Raw genomic sequence first — 13,178 nt, forward strand, 5'->3', positions numbered from 1 at the left:
TGAAAATAGCTTTTTATACAAGGTATAAACATGGTGGGATATGGAGTGCTATTGGTTCTCTCGTCAAGTCCATTGTCAAGTCTTTAAATAGGCAGAGCTAATAGCCACATTTCTGGCTAAGGAGCAAAAATGCTCCCATTTTCAAAATTCTAATTAAACATTTCCTCAATTAAAAATATTAGATGGTATTTAGTCTGTACACAGAATGTGCATAAACACACTTTTGTAATAATAACCACATTTAAGCCCAACCGATGATTGCTTGAAACTGAGGTAGAAAAGTTGTTTTCTATCTGACAAAATCGAAAGTGGTGCTACAGCTGGAAACAACTGCTGATAGCAGACTGTCACCACACTGCTCCCTACTGGACAATTAACAATACAGCATGAGGCAAGAGAGGATCTATTCCCAAGCAAGTAGAAAGCCTTGTAATCGTTTTCTGCAGGTTTTAGTCATATACCTTACAGATGCAATTTGTAAGTCAAGGGAAAGAATTAGAAGGTTTGCCAAATTTCACTGTCCTGGCTGTTTGTCAACTGGTCGTGTTGCTGGGTCCAGGGATGCCACAAGAGCCTTCCTGAGGTAACTCATGGTTCTTTTGCCAAAGGCACTAGCTGAACCCCAGAGAAAATTCAGGGCTGTAATATTTTTAAAATCATGGCCGAGATTCAGCAGCCCCGTTGTGCCCGCCACACATCCAGGCTCATTCGGCGAATCTCTGTGCTGGGCCGATTGCGAGTCACCCGACCCATTAGGCTCATTAAATAAATGTGTGGAGAGAGAAACTGAGTTAATGCTTCAAGTCCATATAACTTCTACAGAAATTAAAAGGGATGGAAATGTAAGGCACGATTTAATGGCCTTGTTGCATCCAACTTGGAGTTGCGACGAGGGCGTTGAATCGCGCGAGAGGCCTCTCACAAGATTTGCGTCGCTCGAGATGTCTCGCGAGATCCAACCGAACCGCGAGAGACGTCGCGCCGTGCTGGGTGAGTCATTCGGCTCATATAAAAATGCGCTTGTGCTATTTTCCCAGGCATCGGGATTCACCGGCCACATCTGGGGACCAGTCATAATGGCACCTGGGGGGTCTTCCAGGCCATTGGAGACACCCAGCTGGTCGGGGACAGGGCAGGGTGGCACCCTGGTACTCCCATTGGCACCTAAGCACCAACGGATTCCCAGCCTGGCACCTTGGCACTGCTAGGGTGCCTGTGTCGCTGGCAGTGCCAAGGTGCCTAAGTGCCAGGTTGCCCATGCCACGGTTGAGACCTGGGGATGCCTTGCCTATAAGAGATGGGCATGGGGGGGGTTCAGACACCACGATGGGGGCTGAATGGGGTTCGAAAGGTTTAAAAATGGCACCCCAATCCGTGAGTAATCTTCCTGCACTGACAAGGAAATGACTAAAGTGCAGCCTTGAAAGAAATGGCAAAATGCCATTGAACAGGAGTGCCAAGAAATACTCCACTAAATGTGCCCGAAACCGGAGAACGAATATTTTCCGTTGAAGCGCGCCCATAATTAATTATGTAGTTGGAGAGAGATGGAGGAGGTGTGACAGAATAGAAGGTCAGGAATAAGTTGGTCGTGGCATTGAGTCTCATCGAGCAGCAGAATGAGTGAAATTGTCATAGGAACCTCAATCAAATGCTGAAATGTGTGTGAACGGCCGTGAAAAAAACTGCCAGATGAGGAATTTCTGTTTTTCTCCGATTCCAGGGCCTCCTCAGACAAGTGATGTTGGTTATGTGATGTTTCCTGCTCTATTGTTACACCCTTCCCCTGACAGTCACGTTCATCCTATGCTTTCTGAGCATTGACTTTTCTGTACAATTTGATTAGGAGTTAATAGCCTTCCAGTCTAACTCTTTTATATTTGTTTGAGAAAAGTAATACATCTTGCAGATTCTGAGTGGCACATAGATTATGAATGGTACATAGGTGCGCTCCACCAATGGACAAGCCAACTTGACATGAGGAAGTTGCACAAATGTATAGGAAAAGCATTTCAAATGACAAAAGACATGGAAACCATTTCTAGATGCAGAGTAAAAAAGGGATATTTAAATAACAATGAACATTAATTGGAGCTGTGGTATCATCTTACTGAATTACATGATTTTCACTGCATGGGGCTTATTGGTGTATCCGAGGCCGGCAGCCATTTAAGGGTGGTAATAATTTTAAGTTTATACTGCTTTATTTGCCGAGTTGCTGAGCACTGTTATTTGCCCAGAGCTTCCCCTCAGGGAGCAAGTTTACCATTCAACACCTCATCAGTGCATTTCTAAGTCCCACCATCCTCCAAGCTGGGGAGTAGGACTAATTCAGTAGCTCTTTCAAAGAGCCAACAGCTCAGAAGCTGCACGATCTCCTATATTGCCCCATCCTATGAAAATTTAAAGAGCAGCAATCAGCCAACATTGAAATGGTGGCACCGTTGACCAGAGCTGCAGTTCCAAGGCTGCAAGTACTGTTTTTTTGTATTTGCATTAGCGCAAACCACTTGATTGCAGAGCTATGCATCACACTGCAGTAAGAAAAAAATGTAGGAGTTAAGAAGCACAATGAGGTACAGACGCTGAATGTCCAGCGGTGGTATCTTCACCTGCTTTTCTTGATTGAACTCAACTAACAAAGTCGTGAAAATCAGCTCATTAAAAAAAATTATGATGGAAATGTTTCTATTTATAACCTTGCACATTTTTCCCTTACAGCTGGTCAGTGGGCTTCTGCAATTCTGTTTCTACACATTTGTGGAATCTAAGGCACTGAAAATTGAATTCCCAGATATGCTGGTGGAAATCATCAATGACCAGTTGCCAGAGGTCACAGCAGGAATGACCAAATCCCTTCTTTTTCACAAGAAGTGATCCTTTAAAAGATGAACTTTGCCTTAAATTTTCCTCCTTATGTTTTGCTGGCTTTAAAAATTATTTTAGCAGGCTTGGTGTCCTGTACGTCGCTACACACTAAAGAAACGCTTAATGAAGGTTTGGGACTGATATAACACGGAACTGTATCAATGAGATGAAAAGGGATATATTCAAAGGTTAAAAGGAAGCCGGGGAAAAGTATTTTTTGAAAGAAATATATTTTGGCAGGAAAAATTGTAATACAGTCTCTTTTTTAAAGGTAATTTTTTTGTAAAGTGACATGTTTCTGCATGCATAAAGATCTGACGTTTACAGTGTATTTAAGAAAGGGAAAGCGGTGCCTTTTTAGTATCATATCTAATTTAACCATTTTACAGCATTTGCTGTAAATAAACACAGATATACTAGCTGAATTATATTAAATATTTCTTCTATTTTGTAATTAATTTTCTGTTAATTAATTTTTTCCCCTTTGCCCGTCACTAGTGACTTTCGCTTTGTAACAATATCGCTTTTGCTGCACTGTTAAGAGGCTTTTCAAGTTCCATCTTTGTTGTTTTGTGCAGTAGCAATAGAGAACTAAAGTACTGGATAAAATGGCAAGAAGGTGCATACAGCTTACTTTTCTTACAACTTTCCAAACAAATAAGTCAAGTAGCAGGGTTGAACCATACCCTGAGAATCCTAGGTCCTTTCCAACCTTTTTAGAATTGTCTAATAATTTTCTGTGCTTTGCTATAAAGTTCTGTATATTATGCTGTTGGAGTCCTGATGTAGCACTTTTGGTAATCCATACACTGTACTTATCCAAATGATATGCAGAATTATAAAATAGTTCTAAATAAGTTGATTTATATTTCCATGGAAGCACTTAAGCATCTACATTTGTGTCAGCAAAGAATATTAAAAATATGATGATTAAATTACTAGTTCCACTTTTTAATGCTTTTTTCATTGTTAGTGAGTCAAAGGCTGTGATGATGGAATTATAATCTGTGCAGTCACACAAAAAAAATAGGCATATCCAGCTTGCCAGCTGGAAAAATGGAACACAGGCTCCTCCTTGGCTATGAAAGCCTAAACTGTTCTCAACCCTGGTCAATCAATTTTCATCAGAATAGCATGAGCCAGGAAATTTCACATTTCCAATCTTGTGCTGTGGATCAGGGGCACAGCAGGTTGTCTTAACATCCCTCTCTACTGCAAAAAGCTGAAAGCAACCCAAAACCCTTAACCACAGAGTAAAGAGATCTTCTCGAAATGTTCAACATAATGAAAGGGTTTGAGAGGATAATTATCAGTCAGTGAATCAGTAAAAAGAGTGAATAAATATACAAATAAGCTGACAACACCCAACTCAACCATCCCTTTCGGTCCACCACTGCTTCTAACTTGACACATTTTGTCTGACATCCAGTATTGGATGAGCAGAAATTTCTTGCAATCAATCATTGGGAAGACCAAAACCATTGTATTGAGACCCCACTACAAACTCTTATTAGCCAGTGACTGTGGTGCTCTCCCAGGTCATTGTCTGAGACTGAACCAGACCATTCACAACTTGACTTCCCATTTGATCCTGTGCTGAGCTTCTGAACCCAAATCCACTGCATCATGAAGGCAGCCCACTTCTGCCTTTGGAATAACTCCAGTCTCTGTCCCTGTTAAATCAAGAGTCAACTACTCCAGTGTTCTACAGGCTGGCCTCAGACCTTGCACTCGATGTAAACTTGAGCTCATCCATAACTCTACTGCACTTATCCTAACACAGCAAGTCAAGTTCAACCATCATACATCACCCCCATGCTCACTGACCTTTATTGGCTCTCAGTCTGGTAAAATTTCTCATTTAAAATTCTCCTTTTAAATTCTCTTCCTTGTTTGCAAATTCCTCCATGGCTTCCATCTCCGTCACCTTCTCCTACCATGCAACTCGGAGTTCTCTGCACTTCCAGTTCTAACCCCTTGCACATCACTGATTTTCATTGCCCAACATTGGTGGCTGTCCCTTCAGCTACCCAGGCCCTAAGTTCTAAAATTCCATCTAAATCACTCTTTTCCCACTTTGAGACGTTCCTTAACCCTTATTAACCAGGTTTTTTATCACCTCTCCTAAAATGACATTATGTGGCTCGGTGTCATATTTGTTTGATAATGATCCTGCAAAATGCACTGTGACATTTACTTTTACAATATTAAAGGCATCATATAAATACTCGTTGTCTTTTCGTTGTTGATTATCACCAGCAGCATGATGCAAGAGACATGAGCATTTTTTATTCAAAAGGTTAATAAAAATGAAACATTGGACAATGGGTGGCAATTGGAATGAAGCACGCTGATATCTGCGAGGGAACACCGGTTCATGGGGATGTATAGTTTGTTTTTGGAATGGTATGAGGAGTCAAGTGAAATGCCAGAGGGAATAAGCAATCCAGCCATTGTGTAACAATTAGTAAAGACTTTATTAAATTTAAAAAAAGACAAATACATACGAACAGGACATACATACATACATACGCTAAGGCAATTACTAAACATACACATAGTCAATGTAGAATGTACCCCTTGTTCCAAAATATATCTACAATCCCTGAACTCCTCAAGACTTCCCCTTTCCCCAAACAACATCAAAATCAACTAGATCTATATGTCAAAAGCAGCTTATGGTTTAGGTGTGGGTTCATGCTGCGTTCCAGCACCTTCCGCATCTTAATTTACAGCAACAACTAAATGAAGTAAAATTAAAAGGAACAACCGTGAGAAGTTAAAGTGGAGCAGCAAATGAGGCTAGATGGATCATTTGAGACATGTAAAAAATCAAAGGGGGAAAGAAAAGAAGTGAAATCCTGGAAGCCAAGAAGCACCCTTTTCATACAGGAAGCAGAGCGTGAGAAACATGAGGAACTCATCGAGGGATTGATTAACAGGTAGCTAAATAATCCTTGAGGCGATGAGGTTCACATACACTTGCTGTTTGGGCCAAAAAGATTACCCACTGAATGAGGAGTAGGGTGCTGTTACATTGAGTCTACCTGCCCAAACGTACACATCACACACCTATCCAATCATAAAACTAGGGTATCTTCTTAAAGAATGATTGATACATGGAATAAACTGCAGAACAATGTAATTGAGGCAAAACGCTTGGAATTATTTAAGAAACAATTTGAATGCGGGTGGAGTGAGGGGTGGTAAGCTATAAAATGTTTGTGATGAATAAACTAATATATTCTAAATGATTCAATGTGTCTGCCTTTTTATCATGTCAAAGAACATTTTTTTTAAAAATACTGCTTATTCATATATAAAATGCCTAGAATTTTATTTTTATTTCATGAATGTATTTGGAATAGTAAGAAGTCTTACAACACCAGCTTAAAGTCCAACAGGTTTGTTTTGGATCACTAGCTTTCGGAGCGCTGCTCCTTCCTCAGGTGTTTTGGAATATTCATTTAATAGTTATCAGTAAGAAATTTTATGTAATAATATTTCGTGCCACTTTAATAAAACGTGCTTACCTAATTATCTCAGAATGGGTCAGAAACAGTATTCAAAGATTACTGTTGATCACATTTCACTGGTACATTTGCGTCAGTAATTACTTGCCTGTTGGGCATCTTCTCCAGTAATGTATTTATGTGCTACTGAAAGAGCAAAGGGTGATTTAGGTAACTTTTCCAGTCAATAAACACCATTTTTAAAAATGTAACTGTTCTTGTACATTCTTATTTATTTTTCTCATTGATCGAGAATATTCTGGATAGCAGTTCAGATGACAGATGTCGACATCTCATTATTTTAACTGTAAATCCATGTTATCTTTCTGAGATTTCTCAGTTCTTGCAAATTACCTCCCCATCCCCAATCTACCTTTCCTCTTCAAAGTCCTTGAAAATGTTTTTTCTTCCTAAACCTGAGAGGGTGAGAAGATAGGAAACAGCAATTGGCCATTCAGCCCCTCAAGCCTGCTTTACCATTCAAGTAAATCATGAGTCACCTTCTACTTAAGACCATTTATGTCTTACCTATCTAGAAACCTATCAATCCCAATCTTGAACATACTCAATGATTGAGCTTCTGCGGCCCTCTGGGGTAGAGAATTCCAAAGATTCACCCCCCTCTGAGTGAAGAAATGCCTCCTCATTTCAGTCTTAAATGACCTGCCCCTTATTCTGAGACTGCTCCCCCTGGGTCTCAAACCACCAGCCAGGGGAAACATTCTTCTTCCAACTGTCCTGTTGAGCCCTTAAGAATTTTGCAAGTTTCAATTAGGTCACTGCACTTCTTCTAAACTCCAGCGAATACATAGACCATTACAGCGCAGTACAGGCCCTTCGGCCCTCGATGATGCGCCGACCTGTGAAACCACTCTAACGCCCATCTACACTATTCTCTTATCATCCACATGTTTATCCAATGACCATTTAAATGCCCTTAGTGTTGGCGAGTCCACTACTGTTGCAGGCAGGGCATTCCACGCCCTTACTACTCTCTGAGTAAAGAACCTACCTCTGACATCTGTCCTATATCTATCTCCCCTCAATTTAAAGCTATGTCCCCTCGTGCTAGACATCACCATCCGAGGAAAAAGGCTCTCACTGTCCACCTATCTAATCCTCTGATCATCTTGTATGCCTCAATTAAGTCACCTCTTAACCTTCTTCTCTCTAACGAAAATAGCCTCAAGTCCCTCAGCCTTCCCTCCTAAGATCTCCCTCCATACCAGGCAACATCCTGGTAAATCTCCTATGCACCCTTTCCAATGCTTCCACACCCTTCCTATAATGCGGCGACAAGAACTGCACGTAATACACCAAATGCGGCCGCATCAGAGTTTTGTACAGCTGCAGCATAACCTCATGGCTCTGAAACTCAATCCCTCTACCAATAAAAGCTAACACACCGTACGCCTTTTTAACAACCCTATCAACCTGGGTGGCAAATTTCAGGCATCTATATACATGGACACCAAGATCTCTCTGCTCATCCACACTACCAAGAATCTTACCATTAGCCCAGTACTCTGTCTTCCTGTTATTCCTTCCAAAATGAATCACCTCACACTTTTCTGCATTCAACTCCATTTGCCACCTCTCAGCCCAGCTCTGCAGTTTATCTATGTCCCTCTGTAACTTGCAACATCCTTCCGCACTGTCCACAACTCCATCGACTTTGGTGTCATCTGCAAATTTACTTACCCATCGTTCTACGCCCTCCTCCAGGTCATTTATAAAAATGACAAACAGCAGTGGCCCCAAAACAGATCCTTGTGGTACACCACTAGTAACTGAACTCCAGGCTGAACATTTCCCATCAACCACCACCCTTTGTCTTCTTCCAGCTAGCCAATTTCTGATCCAAACTGCTAAATCAACCTCAATCCCATGCCTCTGTATTTTCTGCAATAGCCTACCATGGGGAACCTCATCAAACACTTTACTGAAATCCATATACACCACATCAACTGCTTTACTCTCGTCCACCTGTTTGGTCACCTTCTCAAAGAACTCAATAAGGTGTGTGAGGTACGACCTACCCTTCACAAAACCGTGTTGACTATCGCAAATCAAATTATTCCTTTCCAGATGATTATAAATCCTATCTCTTATAAACCTTTCCAAGACTTTGTCCACAACAGAAGTAAGGCTCACTGGTCTATAGTTACCGGGGTCGTCTCTACTCCCCTTCTTGAACAAGGGGACAACATTTGCTTTCCTCCAGTCTTCTGGCACTATTCCTGTAGACAATGATGACATAAAGATCAAAGCCAAAGGCTCAGCAATCTCCTCCCTAGCTTCCCAGAGAATCCTAGGATAAATCCCATCCGGCCCAGGGGACTTATCTATTTTCACACTTTCCAGAATTGCTAACACCTCCTCCTTCTGAACCTCAAGCCCTTCTAGTCTAGTAGCCTGTATCTCAGTATTCTCCTCGACAACATTGTCTTTTTCCTGTGTGAATACTGACAAAAAATATTCATTTCGCACCTCTCCTATCTCCTCGGACTCCGCGCACAACTTCCCACTACTGTCCTTGACTGGCCCTACTCTTACCCTAGTCATTCTTTTATTCCTGACATACCTACAGAAATCTTTAGGGTTATCCTTGATCCTACCTGCCAAAGACTTCTCATGTCCCCTCCTGGCTCTTCTTAGCTCTCTCTTTAGGTCCTTCCTAGCTAACTTGTAACTCTCGAGCGCCCTAACTGAACCTTCATGTCTCATCTTTACATAAGCCTCCTTCTTCCTCTTGACAAGTGATTCAACTATCTAGTAAACTACAGTTCCCTCGCTCGACCACTTCCTCCCTGCCTGACAGGTCCATACTTATCAAGGACATGCAGTAGCTGTTCCTTGAACAAGTTCCACATTACAATTATGCCCATACCCTGCAGTTTCCCTCCCCATCCTATGCATCCCAAGTCTTGCCTCATCGCATCCAAAGTGATTAGTGTTTAAGGTCCCAGTTATTCATAATCTGTATTAAATGACTTGGATGTCGGACCAAATTCAATATTTCCAATTTTGCTGATGACACAAAACTAGGTGGGAATATGAGCTGTGGAGAGGCTACAAAGAGGATTTAGACAGGCCAGGTTTCCTCAATCTCTCCTCACAGAAGAATCCATCTGGAATTCATCTGCTGAACCTTCGTTGCACACAATACTCCAGGTGCAGTCTCACCAAGGATCTACACAATTGCAGCAAGACACCTTTACTCCTGCACTCAAATGGAAGAAGACAAAGGGTGGTGGTTGATAGGAAATGTTCAGACTGGAGTCCAGTTACTAGTGGTGTAAACAGGAGCACATCAGGGTTTACATTCAATACTGAAAACATTTATAATTCTGAATTCACCAAATGCTTAAGAGATAGTCCTTCATGGCAGAGAGAACAGCAGTACAGCTGCTTTGTCTGACTTCAGCTGCAACACACTGAAAAACGAAACCAAAAAGACAGACACACCCAAGCTTTTCTCAAAGTGAAACTAAAAAGCAGAACCAGAGCTCAGCTCCACCCACATTCTGACCTCACTGCAGTAACATGAGCAGCCAAACATTTCATAGAGTGACATTCTCATGACAATATACTGTTCTAGAAACTCTTCTCATGTACATTGCAGGAATTCATTCTCCACAGTATTTCTGCTAATTAGGTTTACCCAGTCCGGTGGTGCGATTCTCCGCTCCCGCGCCGGTCCGACGCCCTCGCGCGATGCACCCAAGCGGCGAGAACGGCCCCGTCGAGTTCTGCATGGCGCAGGCTGGAGAATCGCCCGGGACACCCAAAATGGCGATTCTCCACTACACCCGCTATTCTCCGGCCCGTATGGGCCGAGCGGCCAGCCCAAAACGACGGCTTCCCGCTGGCGCCATCCACACCTGGTCGCTGCCGGCGGGAACAGCGTGGGAACGCTGGGGGGTGGCCTGTGGGGGGGGGGCGAGGGGGATTCTTTCGCCGGGGTTGCACTCAAAAGGGGTTTGGCCCGCGATCGGTGCCCACCGATCGGCAGGCCGGCCTCCCTGAAGGAGGACCTCCTTTCCTCCGCGCCCCGCAAAATCCATCCGACATCTTCTTGCGGGGCAACCTCGGGGAGGACGGCAACCACGCATGCGCGGGTTGGCGCCGGCCAACCTGCATATGCGTGGGTGACGCCAGTTAGGCGGCGGATGACGCGGTGCCGCTTTTATGCGGCGCCATTGCCCGGCACGTGCTGACGACGCTGCTTTAGCAACACGCGCCCCGAGTTTCTCATGGCCCCAATCCTAGCCCATTTTCGAGCCCTGAATCGGTCGAGATCGGGGCCGTTTTGCGCCGTCGTGAACCTCAACAGCGTTCATGACGGCGTGGGCACTTAGTCGCGGGAGCGGAGAATCGCGCCCCATATGTAGATTGAAGTCCCCCATGATTATTGTATTACACTTGCTTTAAAAAAAAAAAAAAAAAATTTTAGAGTGCCCAATTCTTTTTTTTCCAATTAAGGGACAATTTAGCATGGCCAATCCCAGCACATCTTTTTTGGGTTGTTTTCTTTCCAAAACAGGTTTGAATTCCTTCCAGAAAGCAATTATTTCTTTTAAGTTATCAAGTAGTCAGGATACAGCTTTTAAAATGAAGATAGAGAAACTCTTCTTTTCAACCTGTGCAGTACAAAACCAGTTCAAACTCAATACGCAAGTAAAACTCAGAGCCAGAACCAGGCCCCAACCCAAAGCGAAAGTAAAAACTCTCAGAGCCACAGCCCAGCTCCACCTACACAATGACATCACTGAAGCCATGTGATAAGATGAAAACATTTCTTAAAGGGACACTCCCATGACACTACTGTTTGGTAGCCTAAAAACAACTTCCGCCAATGTTTACTGCCCCTTGCTGGTTCTTAGCTCTACCCAAACTGATTCTAAATCTTGATTTTCTGATCTAAGATCCTCTCTCAACACCACTGTCCCACCTTTTCCTTTTACCTGTCCTTCAGCAGTGTCGAATAACCTTGATTATTCAGTTCTCAGTCTTGGTCACTCTGCAGCCATATCCCTGTAATGGCAATTAGATCCTGTCCATTTACTTCTATTTGTGCCGTCAATTCATCTACCTTGTTGCGAATGCTGTGTGCATTCAAATATAGTGCCTTAAATTCTGCCTTTTGGACTTCCGGGTGCGGCGATGACTAGCTAAGTCGCACGTTTCGGCACCTTCCGTTTCAACGGACTTTTGGGCTCTTATCGGGAGCCCCAACGGAAATTTTCAAAGGCTAAACCCAGTATGAGGCGACATAGGAAGGAGTCCCCCCGGGTGTGGATGAAAAGAAGTGATAGTAGTGGCCAGATTGTAGAGGATCCTCTGGAGCAGTGGCAGAGAAGGAAGGGAGAAGCAAGATGGTGGCTGAGGGAGCCCAGTTGGTACGGGGCCTGGAACAGCAGGAGTTCCTCCGGCGATGTATGGAGGAGCTCAAGAAGGAGGTGCTGGCGCCGATGCAGCAGGCAATTGAGGGGCTGAAGGAGACGCAAAAGACCCAAGAGATGGAGCGCCATGGAGTGAAGGCAAAGGCTGCCAAAAATGAGGACGAGATACAGGGCTTGGTGGTGAAGACGGAGACGCACGAGGCGCTACACAAGAGGTGTATGGAGAGATTGGAAACCCTGGAAAATAGCTCGAGGAGGAAGAACTCAAGGATTTTGAGTCGTCCCGAAGGGGCAGAGGGAGCGGACATTGGGGCGTACGTGAGCGTGATGCTCCATACCTTAATGGGAGCTGAGGCCCCGACGGGCCCCCTGGAAGTGGAGGGAGTGTACCGGGTCCTCGTGAGAAGACCAAAGGCAGGGGAAACACCGCGAGCAATAGTGGTGAGATTCCACCGCTACAAGGACAGGGAGATGGTCCTGAGATGGGCTAAGACGACACGGAGCAGCAGATGGGAGAACGCGGTGATCCGCGTCTACCAAGATTGGAGTGCGGAGGTGGCGAGAAGGAGGGCGAGTTTCAATCGGGCCAAGGCGGTGCTCCACAGGAAGAAAGTGAAATTCGGAATGTTGCAGCCGGCAAGACTGTGGGTTACACACCAGGGCAAACACCACTACTTTGAGACGACAGAGGAGGCGTGGACATTCATTCAAGAGGAGAAGTTGGACTAGATTTGGGAAAGGATGTTTGGAATGAAGTAGAGAGGTGGTGGCAAGAAATTGTAAATCAGATGGGGGAAAAAAAATTTCCCCTCGAAGGAGGGGGACACAAAGAAATGTGGGCGCCGGTGGGGAAGGGGATGGGGAAGGAGAGAGGGAGCTGCGCCATTAGGGGCGGGGCCGAGAGGGAAGCGCGGGCTTTGTTCCCGCGATATGGAAATTGTGGCGGGAAAAGGGGGCGTAGGAACGAGGGGGGCCCACACGCAGGGAGGCCAAGGATAAACGGGGGAAGCCGAGGTCAGCCAGAGTTTGCTGACTCCCGGGAGCAATATGGGGGGTGCAATCAAGCTAGAGCGGGATCTAGCGGGGGGGGGGGGGGGTGGAATTAACTGGGTTGCTGCTGCTAAGGGGAAGGGGGAGCTGTTACGGGATGGGATGGTCGGGACAGGAGGGTGCTGTCTGGGGGACAAGCGGTTGCGTGGGAACCGGGTGAGGAGTTGGTTTAAAAAAGGGGATGGCTAGTCGACGAGGGGGGGGGGTAAAGAGCCCCCCAACCCGGTTGATCACGTGGAATGTGAGAGGGTTGAACGGGCCGATTAAGAGGGCAAGGGTATTTGCGCACCTAAAGAAGCTAAAGGCAGACGTGGTCATGCTTCAGGAGACGCACCTGAAACTG

General features: G+C 44.6%; 1 protein-coding gene across 3 annotated transcripts in view; it reads left to right on the top strand.

Annotated features, from left to right (window-relative positions):
- nr3c2 (nuclear receptor subfamily 3, group C, member 2) overlaps positions 1-5,095 on the top strand; it is a 513,177-nt gene extending 508,082 nt beyond the window's left edge. For all 3 annotated transcript variants that reach the window (XM_072496087.1, XM_072496088.1, XM_072496086.1), the window contains exon 9: positions 2,722-5,095. In XM_072496087.1, coding sequence (XP_072352188.1) covers positions 2,722-2,877 — 156 coding nt within the window. In that variant the 3' untranslated portion in view covers positions 2,878-5,095. The remainder of the gene's footprint in view (positions 1-2,721) is intronic.
- The last annotated feature ends 8,083 nt before the right edge of the window (positions 5,096-13,178 follow it).

This window comes from Scyliorhinus torazame, chromosome 3 (genome assembly GCF_047496885.1).
Source record: "Scyliorhinus torazame isolate Kashiwa2021f chromosome 3, sScyTor2.1, whole genome shotgun sequence".
NCBI lineage: Eukaryota > Metazoa > Chordata > Chondrichthyes > Carcharhiniformes > Scyliorhinidae > Scyliorhinus > Scyliorhinus torazame.